At 45.0% G+C, this 27573-nt stretch overlaps 2 protein-coding genes across 2 annotated transcripts in view; both read left to right on the top strand.

Moving 5' to 3' along the window:
* LOC146796151 (uncharacterized) overlaps positions 1-27573 on the top strand; it is a 289332-nt gene that overhangs the window by 15887 nt on the left and 245872 nt on the right. The gene's annotated exons all lie outside the window — the stretch shown is intronic.
* Positions 979-27070, top strand: LOC146796152 (uncharacterized). The gene is made up of 4 exons (XM_085630061.1): positions 979-1045; positions 23330-23422; positions 24941-25066; positions 26042-27070. The coding sequence occupies exons 1-4, from the start codon at positions 979-981 to the stop codon at positions 26368-26370; spliced, it is 615 nt and encodes a 204-aa protein (XP_085486187.1). The 3' UTR covers positions 26371-27070.

The following is a 27573-nucleotide window of genomic DNA, read 5'->3' on the forward strand; positions in this document are numbered from 1 at the left end:
TTCACAAAGGCATGCTTCCTGACATTCATTACTAAGGTATAGGGTTATGTCAATCCACTAGACCTGGCAGATGGGTCCTCCCGACATGCTCTCTTTAGCATAGGGAAATTATTGATAAATAGGAGTAACCTTAGTAACATTATGAGCAATTAACATGGTTGAATTGATTGTATTTTTCACCATTCTAATAATGCTGATAATTGTGTCTTATCTCTCTCATAATCGCAGTTCATGTTTTACTTACAAAGATTAATTAATTTTTGAATTTGAATTGAATTTCAAAGCTTTATTCAATATTCTGTATTGAATTCATAAAAGCATACAAATTAAAAAAACAGACACACACCAAGAAATCACCAAGGTGAAAAACAGAATTAAAAACAGTGTTGATACAGATCGAACATATCGTATTTGGTAAAAACAGATATAATAAAAACCATATAGAAACTGATGTGTACATGAATAAAGTGCATTACATAGACTTTCTGAATTTTATCAGGAGTTTTAAAAAACTGGATGTAGCGTGAGCCACTGAGTGGTTCTCTAGCTGTTGCAATCTCACATAAGCAGCTCTACAAGAGCGGAGACCCCACTCTTTAAGGATTGGTCTCAAAATAATCCTTCGTGGAACAGAATTAAATTTATAAAATAAGAGACAATGCAAATTAGATTGGGGCGATGAATCATCACAGGGGCAGGTGGACAAGTCCCTCGACCAATTCTTGCAAGATGGAAAAGTAACAATACGGAAGAAAGTACCAAATCTAAAGCGTGTTAGCAACATTCTTGAGAAACAGGTTAGATCACCAACGAGGTACATTTGCGACCCAGGTTTGATGGTAATTTCCTGGTATGTCAACACAGTGTTTTTTAGTTTTTCTATAGACATCTTTTGTTAGCTAGATGTTTCATGGCCAGTTGTTTCAATGATTTTCTAGAAATCAATTCCATAGTAGATGGGGTAGAGAAAAACTCGGGATGGCCACACTCAGTCAACAGGTCTTGCACGTGGGACAACCATTTAATATGTCTGACTCCATCCAAGGTGAGACAGTCATTAATTAAGTTGCGGTTAAAAGCTGTCTCCGGGGTGACCCACACCTTGTGCCATAAAAGAGTAGGTGCAATTTTAATGGTGTCAGAAATAAAAGGGATACCTAATTCAATGTGGGTACGATAAGTGGCTGAGGATTTTGGGGCTCCCAGCAGATATCGGAGGTATTGATTTTCAATTAATTGATTAGATGTTATATTTTCAATGCCCCAGAAACCCTTCCTTGTGTGTGATAGCACTAAAAATGACAGAAGGAGAAGAATTTCTGCAGCAGAAAACAGCCTACTAAGATTAACACTCAGCAAAACAAGGAGGATGAATGGCACGTTTAAATCATGCCTTCCTCCATTAACACAAATGTATTCAATACACAGCGAATACCACAGCCCAAACATACCTTTAGTGTCTGCACTTCTGCCTGCAAACAAAGTTCTGCATACTATAAACTACTAACTCAAATAAAACCCAAAACTAACAACTACTACACCCCAAAAAATATTATTGACTTTAAACAAGCAAAGATTAATTCCATATTCAAAATATACCCACACACATCTCTACAGGGCTGTTACTATCATTTTAACCAGTGTATTTAGAGACCCCTCTATAAAGCTGCACTATGTATCATATACTCAACTAATGCCCACTTTGCCTACAAGATAAAACTAAATTAATTGCCCTAGCATTTGTCCCAGTTACAGAAGTAGCAACCCATTACAACCTCCTCATGTAATCACCCTGCTTCTAAACACTTGAAGACAAACTGAGGGTACGATTTATTTGTGTGGCCTGTTTTTCCGCAAGGGCGGTGGAGTAAATTACTCTGTGGCCCTGATGGATGGACCACCCGCCAATTTTATAAATACCCACCAAGCTGGCAGGTATTTATAAGACATTGCCAGGAACCGCCGTCACAACAGTTCCTATAAATGTTTTTCGTTGTTTGGTGCTTTGTTCCGTCAACATGAAGAAGCGCTGCACCAAATAGATTTCTTTTTATAAAATCCCAAACTATATTTCTGAAAATAAAAAAGACAATGCCCCCCTCACCATGGGAGTCCACTCCCATGACGAGGGGAGAATTTAGCATTTCTCACTGCCCTTTACCACCAGCGTATTCCTCTAATTCCACCCATTCAAATCAGGTGGGCAGAATTGCAGGTCTGCCTCCAACAGCCCTTAGTCCACAGAGGCATCAGAAGGGTTTAATCAAGGTGGAGACAGAGCAGAAGTCTATTAAATGATTAATCCACCCACTAAATTGGGCGAGCAGATCATTATCTTGGTGGTAAGCATACTCTGTTGTGAAAGAATATGCTTACAGCCAAGGTATAAATTAGGCCCTAAGTCTCCTAATGAACTATTTTGAAGACATTTGGGTTGGCAGATTGCACCATTCAGGTCACAAATGCCAACTGAAGTATTACATACCATGTTGGAATGTATGTGACACTATCATGGCTCAATATCCCAAATCAAACAACAAGGGTGGCACAACATCTTCCAAAACACACTAGCTTGAAGCTAACAGACACTCGACCAATTCCTAGAAATAATAACCAAGAAAAAAGCTACCAACAACTTACAATAGAACAATCTAATAATCAACTAAAACCAAAAGTATAGAATCAAACTGAAGAAAAGTATGAAATACTACAGTGCAAAATACAGGTATTTGCTAAAAATAAATGCTTACCATACCTAGAGTCCATAGATAAAGTACTACGCTAAAGAAATCAAATATTCCATCTAAAATTAAAATACAACTGTTAGTAATAAAACTTTACCAAACAAATCTATGAATAAATATTTTTTTTAAACTTTTTATTATTCAGTCAAAAATATAGATTTTATTATAAACAAAAGGCAGGCAGAAAGAAAAGTAAAGCATAATGAGATAATAAATAGATAATATACATTTAAGTAAATGCATAACACCTTCTAAAAATGCAGCACATAATGTCAATTAGCAATAAATAAATAACACATATCAAACTATTACAGAAACAACTGTTAGGCAAATTAACATTTCCCATCCATTAAAAATAAAATATAACTCACACAGTTCTGTTGCGGATGTCCATGATCCCAAATTAATCCTCAAAAACTGGATTCACAAAAATATTTAAAGGAACCCTCACAAAAAATGAAAAAATCCAATATACAAAAAAAATCTAAAACCATCCGAAACTCAAAAATTACACAGAAAAACACTCCTGCAAACTCGTAAAATTAAGAAAATTGAAATTAAATATAATATTGGCTACCTCATAACCTTATTTCCTTTAATGAAAATAAAAATCCAAAAATAGGAAATTGTCTCGAGTCTGAAGAAAAACCTGTAAAGAAAACACAAAATACCTACCCACTTAAAATTAATAACTGCCTTAACTTTTAAGTAAAATAACACTAATTATGAAATAAAAAACATATAATACTGTGTAGTAAAACAATACATTAAACCATATATATTCTAGTTAAGCCTAGCGCACTACAGGACCAAAACTCACAATAACACCTACCAGTTAACCACTAAACCACATCAACTCTTTAATCAATACAAGCTGTAATGAGCCTCGGAGACCTGGCTGTGGTAGCAACAGCCGGTGAGCCGAGTTTGCCTGCTCCACCACCTGCCAATTCAGGCACTTCCTGGGATCACCTGCTTGTGTGCTGCTACCTGGCTTGGGCGAGCTGAAGTTCACGCCAACCCTAAGCCCACAGGACGAGCTGTTCGGTCAGGAGGTGAAATGCGCTGGCTCTGCTTTTGGGCAATGGACGACCCCACCTCTGGGCTGTGGCCTACACACATGCTCCAAGACAGACCAATAGGGCATCTGTTGCCACGTAGGGATGGGGGCTGCTATATCATATCAACCTCAAACATTATTAGACCACTCACAAGTATTGATGCTACTTAAGTTCCTTCACCACAGTAGAGGATCCCCGGTGTTGGAAATGGCCCTTTTTGCAGGGTTAGCCCCAAACGTTTTGCTTCTTCCTCCTACTTTTTCCTGACCTGTGGTTGTTGGCATTAGGACTCTGGGCACTTTACTACTGCTGATCAGTGCTAAAGTGCATATGCTCTCTGTGTAAATTGTTATTGTGATTGATTATCCATGATTGGTATATTTGTTTGACCAGTAGGTCCCTAGTAAAGTGCACTGAGTGTGCCAGGGCTGGTAAATCAAATGCGACTATTGGGCTCGAGGCACTGATTGCGCCACCCACATGAGTAGCCCGGAAAAGATGTCTCAGGCCTTCCACCACAGTGCCTGCGCGCAGTTTGTTAACTGCATTGTCGACCTGGCAAGTGCACCCACTTGTCAGACCTTGCCCTTCCCTTTTCTTACACATAGGACACCTTTATGGTAGGCCGAAGGTACCCCCTGGGCAGGGTGCAGTGTATGGGAAATGTGGGACATGTACTGGTGTGTGTAACATGTCCTGATAGTGAAATACTGCCAATTTAGTTTTTCACTATTGAAAGGCTATCTTGCCCATAGGGCAGAATGGGGGAATGCTCTATAACATTTTTACAAGCATATCTTCCCATTGGAGTAAGATAGAAAATTGGAGTCTGGTATCCCTGAACTCAGAATTTAATAACACATTGAAGTGACCTGGTTCCATAGGTTGATGTGACACAGCAGACGTAGCCAGGATAGATCTTTAGTATATTTATTAAGTTGGTAAAGCCCATAGAATAGCCCCACCAGGAGCAGCCTGCTAGCTGCTCAGCCCATCCTCTCAACTGTCTCACACCACACCAACCTCCAACATTTTCTGAGCAGCTAGTTACAAGATACAGGAGAACAGTAATAACCTTACATGAAGATACTACACACATCTTTTAGGAAGGATGGTTTTTAAATTCTGTGTTTGAAAATAGCACTTTTAGAAAGTGGCTGTTTTCTTGTCCAACCTTCCTGTGTGCCTCTGCCTGTTTGTGGATTGACTGTCTAGCTTTGGAGTGACAGGGTCTGGGGTGGCTCTAGGAGTCTGGGTGAGTCAGCCCTAGGCTAAATAGTCCGATCTGCATTTTAAGTGGTGGGAGGAGTAGCACCTGTACCTGACTAGGGCTGTGCCTGCCTTCCACAAAAGACTGTCTCCACCTCCTGCGGTGTGTCTGAAGACCATGGTCCACACTGACAAAGGAAGAAGTTGTGCACTGGCAGAGTGCACCCAGAACTGGTCTGGGCTGGGTTCAGGACCCCTTACACATAGAGAACAAAGACATTTTGGGGTATAAATATTAGAGGTGAAACCCCTGAACTTTAGACTACTTCGTGATCAAGAGGAACCTTTGCCAAAGAGGACAGCTGAAGAGACTGAGGAGAAGTACTGCCCTTGCTGTGTGTCTGGGGTTGACCTGCAGTTTGCTGTTTCTGCTGAGGGGAGGATAAAGAGACTTTGCTGTGTGCTGTGCCCTCCGTGCTTGAAGAAGGACTGTGCTCTGTGCTGTGTCCACCAGTCTCCAAGGGCCTGAGCGAGCTGGCCTCCTGTGGTGGAAACTCAGGGACAACAAAGTTTCCCCCATCGTCTCAACAACGCTGTGTGCGTGTGCTTGCTCTGCAAACTGAGACTGCCATAAGGTCTGCTGTGCCCATGTTTCTGAGCACAGCCGTGACCGCATGGAAGCCTGCAGCCTAATCATCGTAACGCTGCAACACTGATTACCGCCCGGCCTAAGCCGTCAACTGAGAGGAGCTGCGAGTGTCTGTCACCGCCACCGACCCAAGCCGTGAAGTGCAAAAGCATCACTGCGAGCCGTCCACTGAGAGGAGTTGCGAGGACGTGTTACCGCCGCCGGCCCAAGTCATCTGTCTAAAATCAAGAGAAGAGAAGAGGCACCATAAGCCGATCATCTGTGAAGGCGTCGCCTAGCAACCAGGATACCCCCAGTGAGGAAAAGCTGTTGTCACCGGAGCTGCCAGTGGGACTTAGGGCCACGAGGAAGCAACCCCCAGGTAACGCTTAGACTCAAGGACCAAGCCGGTGCGCGTGCCACTGCCTGGGGCGGGTTGTGTGTGTCTGAAGAGATGGCTACAATCTTTACTTCATAACGATACCTCTGCACTGGATAACCCTGTCGGCCCGTACCTGCCCTAAGTAGCGTGGCAGTACCGGGGCCCGTGCTTGTGTATTACCTCTTCATCTTCAAAGTCTCTGGGAGCATATCCTTGCACGTGCTGACCGCGGAGTCAGCAAGTCCCGTGGTGAGAAGTCCACTATCATGAGGGCACCTTGTGCCGGTGCCAAAGAGAACTGTGCTCGTGACATTTTTATTCAACCATACAAAGGAATATAAACCTGTTAGTTATTTTTGATAACATCTTGGAAAATCGATTACACTGATTACGATATGTTGGATTTTAGTCGTTTTGGTCTTGTCAAAGTTTAGATAAAGATACTTTTATTTTTCTAAGCTGGTGTGATGTCCATTTGTGGTGTTATCACTTTGTTACTGTGAGTGCCAGTACAAATACTTTACATATTGCCTTGGGGATAAGCCTGTCTGCTCGTGCCAAGCTACCAAGGGGGTGAGCAGGGGTTATCTAGAGTGTGTTTCCCCCTTACCCTGACTAGAAGCAAGGGTCCCTATTTGGTCACAGGTCCCTACCTTTGCCAACTAGAAACCTCCAGTTCTAACACCCGGCAAAGCATTAACAAACTTGCTGTTTCAAGAGGAGCTGCAAACAGTTATTGGAGGATACTTTAAATTAAATGAAGGCTCAGTAGCTACCATGGCAACTCTTTGGAATGTGTTCAAGGCCTACATTAGGGACATAACAATTGCCAAAAATGCGGGCATCTTAACAGATATTTGTACACAGACGAAGTAATTGGAGGTCAACTTCTAGACTTAGGAGATCAAGATCTCCACAATGTCCCAGACCCAATTTCCTAAGGAGAACAATACCCTATGGCAATAATACAGTGACCTAGCAGACAGAGAGGTGACACATTAGGGCAAACTTGCAAGTCTGTCATTTTTAAACCTTGTCAATAAAATATTAGCTAAGGTGTTAGCAAATTGACTCTCTCTGCTGAAGGAGAAGTTTGCATCACCAGCACAATCAAACTTTCAACTGCAAAAGTGATCAACTTGCGCAACATCTTCTATGTCATTCATCATCTAAATCCTGAGATGGAAGCTGCTGTGGCGATGTTTGATGCTGAGAAGGCCTTACATTCCTTGGAGTGGCCTTTGCTCAGAGCCACACTGGCAAGACTTGGCATATCAGGTTACATACTCAAGTTATTAATGTTGCTTTATGCGCACCCTTAGCCAGAGTTTAAGCCAAGTGGTTACTGTCATGCACGTTTCAGATATTCAGGCGCACAAGGCAGGGCTGCCCACCCTCACCTCTGTTATTCATGTTGACCATGGATTGACTAGCCCAATAAATGCAGGAAGGCCATAAGCATAGGGGCTTGTGCTTAGATGACTGTCGGATTCTCCTCTCCAGGTACACTGATGACATTCCCTTATGTGCCAGAAACCCTTACATAAATGTAGCACCACTGATTAGGGAGGTGATCAGATTTGGAAGATTCTCAGGAATTAATATCAATTGGGACAAGAATGATTTTTATACCACTTAACACACCCCAAAACCAGAAATGACTTTTCTAATACACTCAGCTGTAGGTAACTCTCCACAGAGATACTGAAGAGCTATTAAGATTAACTATGACCCTGCCATCGAGCGACTAACGCAACAGGTGGACTCCTGGATTAGGCTTCTGCGGCACCTGGCGGGCTAGATAGCACTAATAAAGATGATTACATGCCCCTGATTTCTTTATAACCATTCCTATCCACTTCAATAAGAATTATTTGTGTACCTTAATGACACAGCTCGTTAGGCTGAATGGGTGTGGAGACAAATGAGGATTGGCTGATATACCATGATTTTGCCATTTTAGAGGGGAAAATTTGCAGTGTTGTATTTAGAATCCTATTTTCTTGCAGTCAGAGTCATTGCCTTATTGACTCGCACCACCCTTACAAAATAATCACTAACCTCATCCCAAAAAAAGATCAGACAGAAGCCATACCCATGGTACCGGTTGGCTTACCGTGATCCAGAACAGAGAATCGTATTAAATAAAATGTGTTTTTCACACTCTGGGCCTGATTACAAGAATCTATGTATCTCACTTAATAAATAACGATACCATTGGGTTCGCTACTTATTGGTGCAATAAATAGCACCTATTACGAGTGTCTGGAAATAACTTGCAGATTTTGGTGTTTAATGCACCAAAATTGCATGATACAGTAATTACCGTATGTTTTTCTCCTGTTAAATTTCAGTAGAATTGTTATGAAGGTTGAGGTTTTTAACGCATCTGAAAATTATCAGATGCATCAAAAAACACTCAACTCATAATTCCAACCCATACATAAACAGGAATTTTACACATGGATCGGAAAAAACAACTAACTCATAATCAGGCCCTCTGTGTATTATCGCATTTGAACTTTCCTTGTTTTTATTACAACTCTTCCTATCCAGTAAAGCAAGCCATCCTGTTAGTTTTTGGGTCCATATCATCCAAATAATGTTGCTGTGTCCTTATCAAGTTATATGTAGCAACCAAAGCACATACTATTCCAGTTGTTTGTTGGGGAAACACTGACAATTCAACATGGGCAAGGAAAGCAAATCCATTGGCAGATAGTCAACGGTTAATCATAGTTCCCCTTTAGCCCTCTTTTGTAAACTTCTTGCATGATCAGCAATAACGTCTATGGACATTAAAAGGATATGTTTTGTAAAGGACAGCTTCCGGACTGAAGCAACAAGGGTAGATTATTTTCTTTCTAAATGTGGGCATGCTAGTTATTAACTCGTAAAAGAATCTTGAGAACCTAGGTGTAAACATTCTTAATGACCATGACGCGGAACAAAAATGTACGTTGTCAACTCGGAGGAAACCCAACTATGGAGGTGATTACAAGGCCCGGATAGAGGCTAAGGTAGATAAACCCTTTTTCCAATAACCGAGACACACCCTTTGATAACTAAAGACTTATAAGAAGACAGCCGCTACAGAAATATTATATCAACATAAGGGATACATAGAAAGATAACGTCGGGACTCTTTCAGGTATAGAGATCAGGGAACTCAGACACACGCTATCTTCCTCAACTAAGTTGCTATCTGCCTCACTTAGGAAACGAGAAGTATCGAAGGATAAATAGAATCCTGAGAGGCTAAAGGTCTTGAATGCTAGACGATAGCGGCCAAACAGATGATATACTAACTCTGCCGGTATAAGAGCAGGTTGGAATGTACGCTCAAGTTTTGTATCAGAGCCCCTAATTTTCTCTACCCGTTATAAATTGGCACATACAAAGATATTTAATGGCCCTGATGAAGATGGAGATTAGTAAAATGGTCAGTTGTAACGTACGTCGGCCAGATTGTGTGGTACCCCAGACTCCAGCACAGCTCAAGTCAAGAGGGTGGATGTTGCCATCCCTCGGTTTTTAGGTCTCGCCTGGCGAAAGCAGCGCATGGGCTGTTCTCGTCAGAGAGACCTTTTGGAATCGATTCAGCCAAAGCTGAATGCACACGCGTCCAGATGGACAAAGATGGCTGCTCTCGCCATCCGCAAAGCTAAACATGCACGCGTAGGAACAAAAAATGCACGTGCATGTGGACAGCCCAACGCCATCTTTGTTTACTTTCATTAGCTTAGGATGTGCACATGCGCGCGCATTTTTTGTCCCTACGCGTGCATGGCGGCTTGCTTTCGCTCCCATTGAAGCTAATGTTCTTTCCGTAGTCCTCGCAGCTCAGGGTCAGCGCCTCCTCGCTTAAGTTGGCCAAAACTTTGTGCCAGCAGTCCCAGATCTGCAACTCCAGCAGGCCACTGCGCTGCACCCTGCCCGTGCCCGCTGCTGATGCCACCGCCATCTCTGCTGCATGCTCAGCACGCCATGCCAAGGCACAGGACTTTACTCCGGCGGCTCGGAGAGAGTGAATACTTTTTGAGCCAAGTAATCACTTTCTCTCGGCTGATGTCTGCGGGGTGGAGTGAAGCCGCGAAACCTAAGAAGCGCCGAACAAACAGAGCCAGCAAACAAACCGCCGGAATCCCACCGGCCGGGGCACGAGCACTGACAGCTCACCTGCGGCGAGGGCCACGGGTCACACACAGCCTGTGCATGAGTTATGGCCTCGGCGCGTATTGTGCATTGTTTAGTGCCTAAACCGAAGTCTGAACTCCTATCTGTAGTAAACGCTCATCCAATAAAATCAGGAGAAATATCTCTTTGAAGAAAGTTGAAGTTTATTCACGACAAGACCCACGACCTTCTCCTTCCAGTGCCCCAGTCTGTTGTCCACTCAAACCCAAACATTCTCTAATGACCTAGTAAGAATTCTACACTCTACATTCCTTAAAGCAACATACATTAAATAACACTTATGCCCCTCTTTACATAAGAAATTCACTTCCACATATTACACATCCCCCTTTCCATAAACCAAATGAGAAGTTAAAGCAATTACACAAAATATATATATATATATATACAAATATACAATAAAAAAAATGCACACAAAATACATTGACTCTAAAAATTGATAATGGAAAATCAAACAGAGGAGATATACATATTTACAAATCATTAATAATATACAAAGTCCCTTGAATGAATAGGAGCAGATCTTATTCTAGAACTACTCCTGACTGAAGCATCTCCACCACCTGTAGACTGGAAACTAGATGGCGGAGAAGGAACAACTATATTGTCACTGCTCCCCATACCATCTCCTTGATCCAAATTATCATGTACATCCCTACTGCGGCCTGCACATGTATGGGCATCTAAGTCAAACCAATCCTGTCTTATCTTGCTACCATATGCCTTCACCCTTTCATAAATGATGCCAGCTTGCTTAGGAGTAATTTTGACTAAAGCATTGCAATTCCACCACCCCCTATCTTGCAATAGAACTGTTGTCCTATTCATCCTTACAACTTTTACAGGTTCAGAGAATTTTGACTGCCCCTTACTAACCCTATACGGTTTTTTGATAAGGACCCAATCTCCCACACTCAAAGTTCCTTCCTTAACATGCATCCTGGAATCATAGTTCTTTTTATAACAATCTTGTTTTTCACGGACATGTTCTCTGAGACTCTGTAAGTCTACTTTTTGATAACGTTCCACTTTATCCAACAACCAATTTGGGCTAATGGCAGTAATAAGTTTCCTTCCTCTTAACAAAATAAAAGGAGCCACATCCGTTGTACTCTGTGGTGTAATATTATAATTCCACACCTTGAACTCTAAGTAATCTTTGACATCAAGGTTATTAGCAATTGCCGTTTGAACACCTTCCTTAATTAATCTATTTGCCCTTTCAACTAAGCCATTGGAAGAGGGACTATATAAAGGTACCTTTATGTGTTTTACATCATTTTTATCCAAAAAACTGGTGAACAACTCAGAAATAAAATGGGAGCCATTATCCGTCACAATCTCCTTAACTCTCCCTTCTATATAAAACAGATGTTTCAAAAATGTTATGACAGACGCAGAATCAGCAGACTTAACAAACGAAAAGTACAACCATTTTGAAAAATAATCAATAGCCACAATCAAAAACCTTTTATCACAACCCACCATGTTAATAGGGCCCGAAAAATCTAACCCAATTTTTTCCCAAGCATTGTTGGGCCAAGTGACCGGACACAAAGGAACCGTAGAGGTCTTCCAATGCTTGTCTGAACACAAGCATTCCGTGCAAGAATCAACAAATCTCCTAACCTGCCCATCAATACCTGGCCACCAATAGATTTGTTTAATCTTCTTTGACGTCGCCGACATACCTAAATGTCCTTCATGTGCCAAAGCAATAATTTTTGGAGGTAAAACACTAGGAGGAACAAACAAATCTTGTCGAACCAAGATACCATTAACAATCGACATTTCTGAAAGCAACATACATTAAATAACACTTATGCCCCTCTTTACATAAGAAATTCACTTCCACATATTACACTATCCCGGACAGTTCTAGCACTTCGGATACAGTAGAACTAATTTAACTCTAAACCAAGGCAGCTGGTGCCCTCTATTGGCACGTATTATCTTTGTTGCGATCGCCTGTTTCCACATTCTGCTCTTGGTTGACAAGTGACCAGCCAGGTGACATTCTTCGCACAGTTAACAAGCGGTCACATGTTCATTTATCTCGGACTTTCAGCCAGCACAATTTTGCCACGCTGGGACGTGTTGCTCCAACGTAGATTGGGGTTTGCGAATGTACGAATGCCAGAATAGACGGTGATATTTCCAACTTGCCAGAACCGGCGTAGGGTGCCATTGGCAGGTATGAAAGCCCAAACGCGCGACATCTTTCAGTTTTATAGAAAGGGCGCTTTCAAAGTGGAACATACTCTCGAGTTTTTCTTACAGACTACTTAGTGCTTTAAATGGACAGTTCCTGCCAACCACTGAGTGTCTGCACACATTTAATTTGAAAGGGAGATTACGTGCGCTTCTCATCAGAGGAGCAATACTTTTAAAAGATGAGTACCGGCACTTCTCAGTAGCAAGCAGGTACTCTGGGGAGAACACCTACACTTTCTATTTCCATTTAACGCACTGAGATCACCGTTCGTGTTGTCCAACAGAAGTACAGAGCTCACTTATGATGCAAGGAAAATCCTGACTTCTTCACTCATAAACACTAGATAGAACTAATCGCATGCTAAGTGTTTTTACATAACATTGTTATCAACTTTAGAGTAGTGTGTTAGTCCTCAATTTCAGCAGAATTTGGATTGGCAACATCTTCCTTTAAATTTAAAAATCGGGATTATTACCCCTTGTGAGAAGTTGGCCTGATGTATGATGTCACTAGTTCTAGTGTACACCTTATATCAGTCCAAATACCCTTAGGGTGATTGGTTGTAAAGTCAACCTTATAGACCAGCTATCCTAGTGGTAGCATGGACAAGAGCAGTCTTAGGCTAAACTCTGAATGGCATGTGAAGCCAGCTGTGATACCATATATAATCCCTTGAATACCAAATGAAAGGACACCACAACAGATATATATATAAAATAAAGTGTATTTATTCTAGTCAAACCCTCAGCACTCTTTATGAGATTAGAGGTAAGTACAACACAGTCTTATTTATGCATACTTTAAGTCACACAGGTAAGTAATACAGTTAGGCCCTAGGGGCCACGCAAACCATATACTAAGTAAGTGGTATAAGGACCACTGTCACAGAAATAGGATAGGCCTAGGCCTAGGGAATCGCTGGGGCTACACTATACTACCAAAGGTTAGGAAGTGGAAGGCCCACGGGATTCAGGTGCAGAGTGGAAACACTCACGCGTAATGCGTAAAAGTCACTAGCAATAGTACAGTTTAGAAATAGATAGATTTAGGACACTTCCGGAGTAGCTAGGAAGTCGAGACTGGAAAACTAGACATTAGGATAGTCACTATCCTGATGAGCACCGGAGTACCCAAGTTACCTAGCCCACAGGCTGCGGGTGCATAGGGGTGAAGTTGCGTCGGGTTTCGTCGTCGACTCCTATGGATGCCTGAAGAAAGATGCTGACAGGCAGTCAGTGAAGAGTGTCCGAAGGATCCCAAGGCTGGGATCAAGAAGAGAGGAGACCTGCAAGCAGAAGGGACAGAGTCAAGGTCACTAGCCAGTGACCACGTGGAACCAGGAAGGAACCAGGCGATGTCGTGAAGATTGCAGGTGAAGGTGAAGCTTGTCGCTGTAGCCACGAGGACCAGGAAGCGTCGAGGACGACCAGGACCAGGAGGCGAGCTGTCCCACGAAGGATCTTGCTGTCGGCGGCGTCGAAGTTGGACTAGGACTCACCAAGCCTTGGCAAGCGGAACCCATGCAGAACGGAGGACTTGCTTCTGGTGCAGACCAGGAAGGTCTGGGATGCTTCTCTTTTTCAAAGGAGCAGGAGCCAGTCTGGAGGAGCCAAACCAGCGCTGAAGATTACGGGATGCGTCGTCACAAAGGCCACTAGCCAACGGGCAAGCAACCGGACAGACGCGGCAAGCAGGAAAATGCTGAAGGGCCCCACGCAGGACTCGTGGAGTGTGGGGGGCTGATCTTCGGTGCAGATGGTGCTTGGGGTTGGGGCTTCTCAATCCCTGGTGCACAACTTCGAGGGGGCCTCAGAAGCTGCGCTTGAAGATACTAGCCACTTTTCCCAGGTAGCCGGTCCCACGTCTCTCGTCGCCTCCACGGATCTCAGCTCTGCTGTGGATGTGGATCAGGGTCGGAGAAGTCTGGAAGTCAAGGCTCTGGTCGGGCTCTGCAGTCGGTTCCTCGTAGAACTTGAGCAAAGCAAAGGGTAGTCTCTTGATGGTGCCTGTTTGCACAGGGTAGCCACTTCTTGGCCACAAGGGAGATTCTTCAGTCTTCTTCTTTCGTCGAATGTCGAAGGTCCAGAGTTTCTGTTCAAGTTGCAGGTTCAGGATAATCTAAAGTCTTGAGGCCCAACTCCCACTCTTATACTAATCTGGGGGGCTGGGATACCTGCTAGGTCACGCCTTATGGGTGGGACCTGGGAGGGGGGTGGTTACACCCCCTTCCCATTGTCCTGTTTCGTGCCAGGACTGGGGCTGGTGTGCCCCAGCACTGGTTTGAACTGGACTATGCATGGGACACCTTGTGTGCCCCAGGCATGTCTCATTCCTTTCAGCCCTCCCTGCCCCAATACACTAAAGTCTGTCTGGGGAGGTGCTAGCACCTCCCCAAGCAGGAAACCTATTGTCCAAGCCTCCCTTGCCGGGATCACTCCCAGCAGCAGGAGGTCAGACTTGTGTCTGTGGCAGCAGCATCCATTTTGTGATGCTGAGGCTTTGGTTAGAGTTAAACAGCAAAGTAGGATTTTAACATGTCTCTCCCTCTAGAAGGGAGGAATAATATCCTCATCACCAGAAATGGTATGGGGGTATTATTCCAAAGTGTTAGACACCTTACACGACATGTTTTGATAAAGCCAAACCATAGTTACCATAACCGTTTAAGAGTATATGGTAGGCTATATCATAGAACAGCTATAAGGACATGGTTCCGAAAGCTGCAGACAGGCTCAGCTCATGCTAGAGCACCATCTCACATGTTACCAAGTACTCTGCCTCCAGGATTGTTAAGGCCTGCCATAGGAGTGGCTGATAGGTACACATGTGTATAATTTAAGGGTAGATATAGGTATACTATATCTAAGCAAGGGGTGATTACACGACCTTGCCCCAGCTGAGTGATCAGCCAGTTGTGTCTGATTGGAAGGCCAGACCAGGGGTGGCATAATACATGCTGCAGCCCCTGGGAGGCCTAGGGTACACCTATGCCCTGGGTACCTAGGGTACACTGTACAGGGTCCAATAAGGTGATCCTTACCAATTGGGAATGTACCTAGGGTACATGGAGTCCATTTTAGAGAGAGAGCAGACAGCCTGAGACCCTGAATGGCAGGATCTCAGGCCAACTAAGTCGAAAAACCAGCTAGACACTAGGCAAAAAGTTGGGGGTAACCATAGTCAGATATCCACCTTCCTACACAACCCCCCCCCCCCCCCCAAACGAAAGGAGATAAGGCTGGCCTTGACAAGGTAAGCCTCTATTGCCTAAGTGGCCATATAAGGAAGAACCAGCGCTGGCATGGTTACCCCCTGTCTCATGGTCCACTAAGCAATCCTTCATCCTAAAGGTATCATAGGGTCTCCACCATAGGGAATCTCTACCTTGGGTGTGTCTTTGCAAAGTAAAAGGCTGGTGTTGAGATGGAGTACTGAAGTGAGTGTCCTCAAAGTGAGGCCTCAGCTTCCTCCAATCATCCTCCACCATGGATGCCTTTCTTTCTTTAACTGAGTTGCACTGTGCTCTCAGGGTCAGCCTCTGGCTACCTAAAGCTGGAGGCTGGGTCCCTTTTGTGGGCTTACTGGAGGGACAGGTCAGGTTTGGGGCCCTAAGGTCCCATGTTTGCCTGTGCCCAACAGAATCCCTCTGGGGGAGGTCCCTAACTACCTGTAAAGGGGATCCCTCAGGAATGTTTTTACCCATCACCTGGCTAGGGCTACTAGCCAGGCAATCCTCATTCTTTTGAAGGGGGGGTTCTTGTGGACAGGGGCCCCCTTGGGGTCCACTGGCCTCCCTGACCTCTGCAGCCCTGGGCTGACTGAGGCAGGGTAGAGAGAGGCAGGCTACCTGCACCAGACTGGGTCCCACCTTGGAAGGGGCCACTGACATCAGAGGCTCTGCCAGGCCAGGCCTGGCTACCTCTGGGGCAGTTCCTTCACAAGGGGTGAGGTCAGATCCCTGAGGAGGCTGACCTTTTCCTAATGTCTGGGGAGAGGGAGACTTTTCTTCCTCCCCACTACTCTCTGTTTGTGTGGAGTGATCCATAGTTTCAGGCTTCACTACACCTATGTCAGTCTGAGTATGGGCTGAGACCATTACAGCCTTGCCAACCTTTTCAGGGAGGCACTCAGTTTGGGTTTGAGCTGTGACTGTCACAGCTCTGCCAATCTCTACAGGGAAGTCTGTCTTTGCCTGGGCTGTGGCTACCACTGCCCTTCCAACCTTTTCAGGGAGGAAATCTACTTGGACAGGGGTTGTGGCTGGCACAACCCCACTACCCTTTTTTGAAAGGCCTACCATTTTGGAATGGGTGTCTTGTTCAACTCCAGCCCAAGCTGAGAGTTGTAAGTCATTCACCAGTAAGCAGTCCACAGGCAAGGTTGGAGACACTGCCACCCTTTTAGGGCCAGTGACACCTCCCCAGCTGAGACATACCTCTGCCATGGGATGACTGTTCTGTTTGCCATCAATGTTAGTTACCTGGTATGAAAAACCAGGCAAAAGCTGCTCAGAGGGAACTAGCCTATGGGCCACCATAGTGATGCTAGCTCCAGTGTCTCTGTAGGCCTCAGCTTTTCTACCATTGATGTAGGGCTCCTGTCTGTACCTACCCAAAGTGTTGGGACAGGCAGTGAAGTTGGCAAACCCCATGCCACCATCACAGACAAGAGTAGCTGCTGTAGGGGAATTGGCTAAGCCAGGATCCCCCTGTGTTCCCCAAGAAAACCCAACCAAATTTTTGGGGGCACTCCCACCACCTGGGGGATTACTGCTGACAGTAATAGGTGGTGTGACAGGAGTAGTTGGAGGAACAGTTTTGTTTTTAGCCTTTGGGCAACTGCTGTCAGTTTTCCAATGCCCAGGAGTTTTACACTCATGGCAGTAAGGCTTTTTAACTGTGGTAGAGGAGGGAGCTTGGGACCCACCACCCTGTGTGGAGTTTTGGGGCCCTGAGGAAGATTTCTCTTTTGTTTTATCCCCACCCTTCTCTTGAGGCTTGGTGGTATCTTTCTTTTGGTCACCACCCTGATTTTTAGGCCTAATCCTGGTCCTGACCCACTTATCTGCCCTCTTTCCCAATTCTTGGGGAGAGGTCAAATCGGAGTCTACCAGGTGTTGATGGAGAAGCTGGTTCTGACAATTACTAAGGATCTGCTCCCTCATCATCAAGTTGTACAATCCTGTATAGTCCTGCACCTTGCTGCCAGTTAACCAACCTTCCAAAGCCTTAGTGGCACAATCCACAAAATCAGACCAGTCCTGTGTCTGTGTCTTCTGGGTGTCTCTGAACAACAACCTATATTGCTCAGTGGTTAAGCCAAACCCATCTATCAGAGCACTCTTCAGGACTTTGTAATTGTTAGCATCCTCATCACTGACTGTGAGGAGCTTGTCTCTACCTTTGTCAGAAAAGGAGAGCCACAAGATAGCTGCCCACTGACTCTGGGGTACCTGCTGTACTTTGCAGGCCCTCTCCAAAGCAGTCATCCACTTGTGGATGTCATCCCCTTTCTGATATGGGGGGGACTATCTTGCTTAGGTTTCTATGGTCATAAGACCTATCCCTATCTCTAGGAATGTTGCTGCCACCAGTGGGTTCTGACCCACACAATTGTTGCTCTCTAGCCAGAGCAAGCTTCTCCTTGGCAAGGGCAAGTTCTTCCCTCTGAATCCTTAGATTAGCTTCCCTCATTCTGGCTTCATGCTCCTTTCTCTCAGGGGAAGTCATTCCCCTGTGAGAGGAAGCACTAGAGATGCTAGAGATATGGGAGTGGATGGATTCCCTTGAAGGGGATCTGTCTCTCCTGCTTCTCTGGTTAAGCCCACTTGGGGGTCTGTATGGGGGGACCCCATGCAAACTCCCATGTAAGCTTAGGTTAGCCTGGCTAAGTCTTCCTACTTGGCCCTGGCTGTCTACCTCTTCATCTGAAGCCCCATCTGACTCCTCTGTGGTGGGTAGACCCTTATCTACAGCTATGGCACCATACTTGGCAGCTCTTTCAGCATCATAGGCCTCCAGAAGCTCCACTAGCTGTCTAAGGGTAGGGTTGGAACCCTGTTTTAATCTCCTGGAGGTACACAGTTGTCTCATCTCCTGGAAAGTGAATGCATCATATCTAGAGGGAATCTGTCTAGGATTCTCCTCTCCTGAGGGAGTATCAGTGTGATCTCCATTCAGGGACATGATTCTAGTGAGGGTGTGGTGTGTGCACCTACCTACACTAGTTGTATCTACTAAACCTCTCTAGTAGTTGTAGTCAGGGTGTGTTACTCCCTTCCCTACAACCACTAAGTCCAGTAGGACTTAAGTATTATAATCTATGTTATATGTACCTAAACAATATCTGTGAGATCTTTCAATTTAGTATCTCAAGATTACAATGGTATTACAACAGCAAGCTCAGATCCCAACCGCTGCTCACCAATGTGAGAAGTTGGCCTGATGTATGATGTCACTAGTTCTAGTGTACACCTTATATCAGTCCAAATACCCTTATGGTGATTGGTTGTAAAGTCAACCTTATAGACCAGCTATCCTAGTGGTAGCATGGACAAGAGCAGTCTTAGGCTAAACTCTGAATGGCATGTGAAGCCAGCTGTGATACCATATATAATCCCTTGAATACCAAATGAAAGGACACCACAATATATATATATATAAAATAAAGTGTATTTATTCTAGTCAAACCCTCAGCACTCTTTATGAGATTAGAGGTAAGTACAACACAGTCTTATTTATGCATACATTAAGTCACACAGGTAAGTAATACAGTTAGGCCCTAGGGGCCACGCAAACCATATACTAAGTAAGTGGTATAAGGACCACTGTCACGGAAATAGGATAGGCCTAGGCCTATGGAATCGCTGGGGCTACACTATACTACCAAAGGTTAGGAAGTGGAAGGCCCACGGGATTCAGGTGCAGAGTGGAAACACTCACGCGTAATGCGTAAAAGTCACTAGCAATAGTACAGTTTAGAAATAGATAGATTTAGGACACTTCCGGAGTAGCTAGGAAGTCGAGACTGGAAAACTAGACACTAGGATAGTCACTATCCTGATGAGCACCGGAGTACCCAAGTTACCTAGCCCACAGGCTGCGGGTGCATAGGGGTGAAGTTGCGTCGGGTTTCGTCGTCGACTCCTATGGATGCCTGAAGAAAGATGCTGACAGGCAGTCAGTGAAGAGTGTCCGGTGGATCCCAAGGCTGGGATCAAGAAGAGAGGAGACCTGCAAGCAGAAGGGACAGAGTCAAGGTCACTAGCCAGTGACCACGTGGAACCAGGAAGGAACCAGGCGATGTCGTGAAGATTGCAGGTGAAGGTGAAGCTTGTCGCTGTAGCCACGAGGACCAGGAAGCGTCGAGGACGACCAGGACCAGGAGGCGAGCTGTCCCACGAAGGATCTTGCTGTCGGCGGCGTCGAAGTTGGACTAGGACTCACCAAGCCTTATGGGTGGGACCTGGGAGGGGGGTGGTTACACCCCCTTCCCTTTGTCCAGTTTCGCGCCAGGACTGGGGCTGGTGTGCCCCAGCACTGGTTTGAACTGGACTATGCATGGGACACCTTGTGTGCCCCAGGCATGTCTCATTCCTTTCAGCCCTCCCTGCCCCAATACACTAAAGTCTGTCTGGGGAGGTGCTAGCACCTCCCCAAGCAGGAAACCTATTGTCCAATCCTCCCTTGCCGGGATCATTCCCAGCAGCAGGAGGTCAGACTTGTGTCTGTGGCAGCAGCATCCATTTTGTGATGCTGAGGCTTTGGTTAGAGTTAAACAGCAAAGTAGGATTTTAACATGTCTCTCCCTCTAGAAGGGAGGAATAATATCCTCATCACCAGAAATGGTATGGGGGTATTATTCCAAAGTGTTAGACACCTTACACGACATGTTTTGATAAAGCCAAACCATAGTTACCATAACCGTTTAAGAGTATATGGTAGGCTATATCATAGAACAGCTATAAGGACATGGTTCCGAAAGCTGCAGACAGGCTCAGCTCATGCTAGAGCACCATCTCACATGTTACCAAGTACTCTGCCTCCAGGATTGTTAAGGCCTGCCATAGGAGTGGCTGATAGGTACACATGTGTCTAATTTAAGGGTAGATATAGGTATACTATATCTAATCAAGGGGTGATTACACGACCTTGCCCCAGCTGAGTGATCAGCCAGTTGTGTCTGATTGGAAGGCCAGACCAGGGGTGGCATAATACATGCTGCAGCCCCTGGGAGGCCTAGGGTACACCTATGCCCTGCGTACCTAGGGTACACTGTACAGGGTCCAATAAGGTGATCCTTACCAATTGGGAATGTACCTAGGGTACATGGAGTCCATTTTAGAGAGAGAGTAGACAGCCTGAGACCCTGAATGGCAGGATCTCAGGCCAACTAAGTCGAAAAACCAGCTAGACACTAGGCAAAAAGTTGGGGGTAACCATAGTCCGATATCCACCTTCCTACACCCCTAGCACAGTTGAAGCACGTGGGAGGTTTTACCGCATATGCAGGGCTTTAAGTGGGATGAAAAGACTGTGAGGGGAGTTGGGGGGCGGCTCTCAGAGGGGCGAGACAGATGTAATTAGGGCATGGCTTAAAGGTGAGCTAAAAATCTGTGCTTAGCGTAGTGGATCACCCTACTGGTAATTTGCTGCTTCTGTCATTGTATCCAGAATAGATATGTAATACAACACAAATAACATTACTCTTACAACAAACCAGGACTATTGGCTTTGTCAGTGGTTGTTAGCTGCACATGATAAATAAGCCCTAACTACGGCTTTGTTGTATATAACATAGAAAATGCTTAAGCACTGAAATGATGAGACTGAAATAACTATAACAAGTCTCTTTGAAGTTATATCAGAGGCAGTGAAGGGTGCCACTGCTGCAGAGTTAAGATTTATTTTTCACCCTCAGGGTGTGGGCAAAAATGGAGAGCCCAACAGGGATCAGTCTCTGCACCTGCTTTTTTTAGAACTGCTGGGGCTGAGCACCGGCAAGACCCAGCCCACTTAAAGCTCTGCATAGGGGTGGGCGGAATTTGCGAAATTAACTCTCGCAAATTATCGCGAAAATGCTGAAAATCTCCACAAACATGCCGGAAATATCGCGAAGACGCGGAAGTTTTTTTCCCGCCTGTTCGCGGTATTTTTTGCGTGATTGCGGGTCGCCAACTTACCCATGCGGTTGCTCACGGGCGCGGCCATCTTGTTTTCACTTGTCCCGCCCTCTCGCGATGCTTACTTCCTGTTCCGGGTCGCGCAATGCATGTTCGCGCCCGTTCGTGGTTGATATTTCCTGTTCGCGACCACTTTTACTTGATCGCGTTGCTTTTTGCTTGCTCGGGGAGAATATATCGCGCGAACTTGCGCGCGTGGTCGCAATGGGCGTGGCCATCTTGTTTTTCACTCTATTGCATGGTTCTGGGGCCTGATTTTCAATCCTCCCAAAATCTTTTCAATCCTTTGTTTATAGCCACATTACTTATTATTTCTATAACTATTTTCCTGCTTCTATATTTTTGTTTTTGTCTACTTTTTTTTAGTTTTTTACCTACTTTTGCTCTTTCTATTGCCTGCTATTTATTTCCTTTACTCCTTGATTTATTTTACCTTTTCTTTCCCGCCCCGTCCCCAGAACCATGTCCAAGGGTAGGGCTGTTCGCCGGCGTAGCCAGAGCCGCGACCGCCTTCCTTGCGGAAGGCGGCGCCCACAAGGGGTGCAGGCACGGGCCTTATTTGGGGAGGTGGAGTTGGCTGCACTAATTTTCTTTGTGCAGCGCCACCTCCCCTCAACCCTGGCAGCAGGTGGCAGGCCTGGGTCCGGGTACGGCCTCCGGGAGCGTCGGCAGCGGTAGGGGAAGGTGCGCCGGGCAGTGTCGCGCATCTCTGGGGTCCGGCGCACCCAGGCGGAGCTGACGCACCGGTGGTCCGACATCCTGGCCCGTGAGCAGGACCTGCTGGACCTGCTAGGAGTGGAGGTCCCGGGGCTTGGTGAGTACCTATTTAATTATTACAACTTTGTGTCTGTTCTTCTGCTCTGTGTTATATATTGCGAATATTTTTTTTTCCGTCCAACCAGCTAGAATGTTGCTGCTTACAATACCTTCCAGGTTAATAACGTTTAAAAGTCTCCTGTGATTATGGTGCTCTTCTGCGCTACTACTAATCTTACTTGTTTGCAGCTTTGCGTTTGCGCTTGCTTAGCGTGATTCTTTACGAGTTTATTTTAGAGAAATTAAGTTACGTAATGCTACAGTGACTCTAGTCCACTCCTTACTTTGTCCCGTCACTAATAGATAGGGGCGGATTGATGTTTAGGTACACTACTTTGTATGAGCTTCTAATTTGTTAGTGGTATGCGTGATGCCCCCTCACTCAGTTACGTGACGTGCTGCTAGTATGGCAGTCTTTAGAAACTTTTCTAGTTTGTTCAATGAGTGGTGGTAGGCTTAGCAGTTACTTAGCAGTAGCAGATCAGCATCAATCAAACCAAAACTTGGTGTATACAAAAAATGTAGTCATGTTCATGTGTCCTCCATGATTTGACCATACGCATTGTTGAGGAATACAGTGGAAATGCATACTTAATGTACAATTGGCATGCCTGGAATAGGTGGGCTAGGTTGGGTGGTACGTTATACTTAGGCTTAGTTGTAACTTAGTTTTCTGGAATCAGAATGGAAGACTGGATTACTGTTGATAAATAGTAACTTGAGTAGTCGAACTGCGAATCCCACGATATTACTTGTTGACCAGATGAGATTGGTCAATTGAGTTATTGCAATTGTTGTTTACATAAGTGTTTTTTGACCGTTGTTGAAAAATATTGTATTTGTTTGACACCATCCATCAATGTTGGTCTCTTTCTTATATCTTTCCTGATCATCAGCACCCAGGGGCAGACCGACAGGGACTGGGCAGTCAGCGGGACAGGCAGAACACCACCAGGAGGACACCGCTGAGGGATCCTCTGCTGGCCCCAGTAAGTCTTCTTGTTTTTAATAATATTTCTTATTCCATAACTTTTACTGCCCCATATTTTTCACGAACTATTGTTTGTTTCCAAATGCTATTTTTTTACCACCAATTATCCTTCTATCTGTATGGTTTCAAAAATCTTATCCCTGCCTCCGCTATGATGACTCTGAGTACTACTACTACTACATACTATCAGTCTGTCTGTACTGTAGTAGCTAGTCTTGCTCAGTTGGCCAGTGCCACTCTTTGTGAAAGGTTGTAATATAAAACTCATATTCACCAGTAGCTCGAGCCATTGAGTCCAATCCGTTGGGTCGTCGTCTTGTACTACTTTGACTCTTATAATTGATCTTGAGGCTTTGAAAATTCACAGCAACAACAGCCCTACCAGATTTATTACTATTTTGATATGATACCCTATAGGACATACTACTGTTGTAGGGATCTTGCACATACACAGACATTTGCACCAGAAAATAGGATGTTGGTGATGGTAGGTTGGACCTTCCTTGCACACCTCCTCAATCAGAAATTCCGCACCCACCACAATTCTACTGCTTGACTATAGTACTGTCTTGTCATAACTATTATGTCTCGGAACCCTCCCCCCAAGATACCCAACAAGTAGACAACCCAGAACATAACACACCCAACCTCTCAGTCGTGGAAGCAATTCACATGCACACCCTTACTTTAATTTGCTCACTCGTGTAAGTTAGTCCACACCAAATACCACCAAGTCTATGTAAGTTCAAAATGTTTATTTCAATTTGGGAAGGTATGTACACTGTTTTCTTATAAATGCAGCACCAACCGGAAAATCAATAACATTAAAACAATATACATTGTTACACTTATACAGTTGGGAATTAAATCATGATAACTGAACAGTGGTGGAAGGCAGCACCACCATCCCATGGCAATTTAGTTTATATAAATTTATAAATGAAGATGTGAGTGAAGGGACCCCTCACCTTAGAAGAACCTAGTACTGGTAGTTGTTGCATCATTCAGAAGCTCTGGTTTGTAGAAGGGAATCTTGCGTCTGTAATGCGAAAAAAGAAATGGTGTGCGTTAGTATATTGCAACTTGCAAGCATTTCTCAGCCGTGCCAAAAAGTGTAGCATTTATGGATAAGCAATATGGACTAACAGTAACAGTAGTACACCAGTACTTCCTAAAAAAGTGGCTTGTTAATGTTTGTTGACCGCTTGTACGCAGCGCGTAGACTAGACAGTAGCAGTGTGAGGCAGGTCATGCGGGCTCAAAGGTGTCTTAAGAAGCTGCAAGGTAAAGGTAACGTCACATGTGCAAAAATAAAAGACACAAAGGTAAAATGGTAGCATGGCTAGGGCTAATTAAGCAAAGGCTACAATGATCATATATAACTATTAGTGTCTACTCTACTACTACCTGATTTGTACTAGTGATGTATGTTAGTATTAACTCATTTTTCAACCTTGCAACTGATCAATAGGGGGGAGGTGTATATGACGCCTAATAAATGTGTAATTTTTTCTAGGCGCACTACCGACCACCATTGCCGGGGCCAGCGAACAAGGCAACGCGGAGAGCGAGGATGCGGCAGTTGCTGCCGATACCGACGATGGAGCGGTAGGGGGAGTGGCAGCACCAGTTGCAGGCGGTGGTAAGTTAGATTCATAATCCTTAACTATTGTTGAACTTGACAGCACACTCACTGCAAGGGTGTACTGTATCTATATGTATACTGTACAGCTGTGACTTAGAGTCCCATTAGGATGGTGGGCGTATTGCCCCCGCCGGGCCGGCTGGAATTCACTGCCGACACCGCAGGGGCAAACCTCCCGCTATCCCTGTAGAAAATATTCAGACCCCCCACATGTCGACCAGGCGGAAAAGGGTTCAATATGCCGGTGGTGTCTCTCTGAACACACCGCCAGCCATATAATCTGCATTTTGGAATGCCTTTGCGTGGCGGCATTGCCGTCCGCCACGGAAAGGCATGCAGACATTGCAGAGTATGCTTGGGTGCCCCCATGGAGGGTACCTACCTATGCTATGGTACCCCCCGCCTTTCAAAGCAAAACGTGACAGGCTCCGTGCGGGGCCCGTAATGTTGTGCTTGGAAAAGCAGCACAACATGTATTTTTAGCATTGCTTTCGGCACCGCCAACCAGAATGTAAAAAAAACAGGATGCGCCAGCCATTGTGCCGGGTGCATCATCCTAATTAATTGTCCCCACCCTTTTTAGCGTGAGGATGGCGGGCGGACAAAGTCCGCCCGCCATCCGATGTCGTAAGTAAGTATGAGTTGTTGTGAACGTTTGAAGTGTGAACTATAAGACTAGAATCCCTTTAATTGGCATAGGAGCTGGAGTATTGAGTAACCAATGGCCTCATCTATCTAATTTGAACTCCACTTTGAAAGTTTTATGGAGAAGAGCACCTGGTGCACTGTTCAACTAAAAAGTGAAAGACGGGTGGAAGGAAGAAGGACGGGCGCGATTTAAAATGTTATGTACTACTGTGCTTTATAGTGCTACTCTACCATGCCACTATGTGTATAAATAATTAACTTGTCTTACTGTTTTTCTAAGAGTATATTTTACAATTGTCTTGTTTTTTTCTTTTTGATACACAGCTACTCCTAAACTAAATCGAAGGGAGTTGGCCGCCAAGGCACGGCGCCGGAAGCTGGAGGCAATCCAGCGAGAATACCGGCGGCTGGTGATCTTAGCCGAGGAGGAGGAGGAGACTGCGGCTGCAATTGTTGAAGCCTCCTCCCGTGGCCCGGGCCCCAGCCACCACCCTCCAGCGGAACGGCGCCACTGTCTGGCGGCTGCCCGCCGCCACCGTGCCATCTCCGGTGCCCCCCCCCACTATGGCTGCAACTGCCGCACCCTTAGACGCCGCGTCGCCCGTTTAGAGGGCCAGATGCGTGTCCTCCTCGAGTCCCGCCCCACCACTTAGTCCCTGTCATCCTGTTCTGCCCCTTTTTAAATTCTTGTTAACTTGTTTGGACGTTACAGACTTTTTTCTACTATGGACATTGGTTGGGGTTAGGGAGGGGGGTGGGTCAGCTTTTGTGGGTTTAGTTTATTTTTGTTAGGGTAAATTAAGTATATTTTTCTATGTTACATGCAATGTTGTTAATGTTTTGTAGGTGGGGTAACTGTTTTACATCACACTGCTTCCTTGCTGTGCATGGCCGCCCATAGCCTGTGTTTGATTTCAATAATTGGCTGACTGTATAAGACACAAACAGATAGATGCGACACACCTCACTCATTGACTGGTCCTTCTAGTACTTTCAGTCTGTCCTCTAGTCTATGCATTCTTTGTACTGGTGTGTGAAAAGGAAATCATTGACATGTCCATTATTAATTCTGCCTCCCCCAAACTTGTCTCTTACCGGTGCTTGATGTTTATGTCCAACTGTGTCACAGCACTGGCTGCATGGTGAAGATGGTTTCCTTTTTCATACATGCCATGATTGGGGTGGTGGTGCCGGTGGTAGTATAGTAGTAGACGTAGACACTGGCAGGGCGGCAGCATTTCCAAAAAAAGAAAAGGAGACAGTCCATCGCCTTTGAGAGACTGTTAGAGGAGTAGTTGAATGAAGTACAGTACAGAACTTACCGAGCAACAATTATATGCTCAAATATTTGACAAAAAAACAGAATGGTGGTTAGGAGGATAGCCTACTAGACAGAGTTACAAACTATAGTTGTGTTGAGTCACTTGACTAGGCCTACAGTCTAACAGTTAGTGCTGTATATGAGGAATGACAACAAACAAATCCAATCAATGCCGGCAATTCATGCTGAGGTATATGTTCCTTTGTTAAAAAAGATAACCTCTGAAATATCCTACTCATGGGTGGCCAAGCAGAAGAAGATCATCGCTCTGCCTTGAAATTGAAGTAGTGTTGCTTTCACCACATCCGCCCCAGCAAGTGTGTGATTAAGTATTGGTGTACATTTAATTTAGTTACACCTCGACAATAAGTCACACAGCCCGGGGCAAGAGGGTTAGGGTTTGTTGAATGGATGGGAAGGGGGTTTTTGGGAAAGGTTTGACATAGAAAAACAGTATGCATACATAGACAAACAATCGACAATCATTGAAGACTACCATATCCATATGTTAAGGGAGAAAAAGGCAATGCATGCA

The sequence above is a fragment of the Triturus cristatus genome, chromosome 10, assembly GCF_964204655.1.
Source record: "Triturus cristatus chromosome 10, aTriCri1.1, whole genome shotgun sequence".
NCBI classification, from domain to species: Eukaryota; Metazoa; Chordata; class Amphibia; order Caudata; family Salamandridae; genus Triturus; species Triturus cristatus.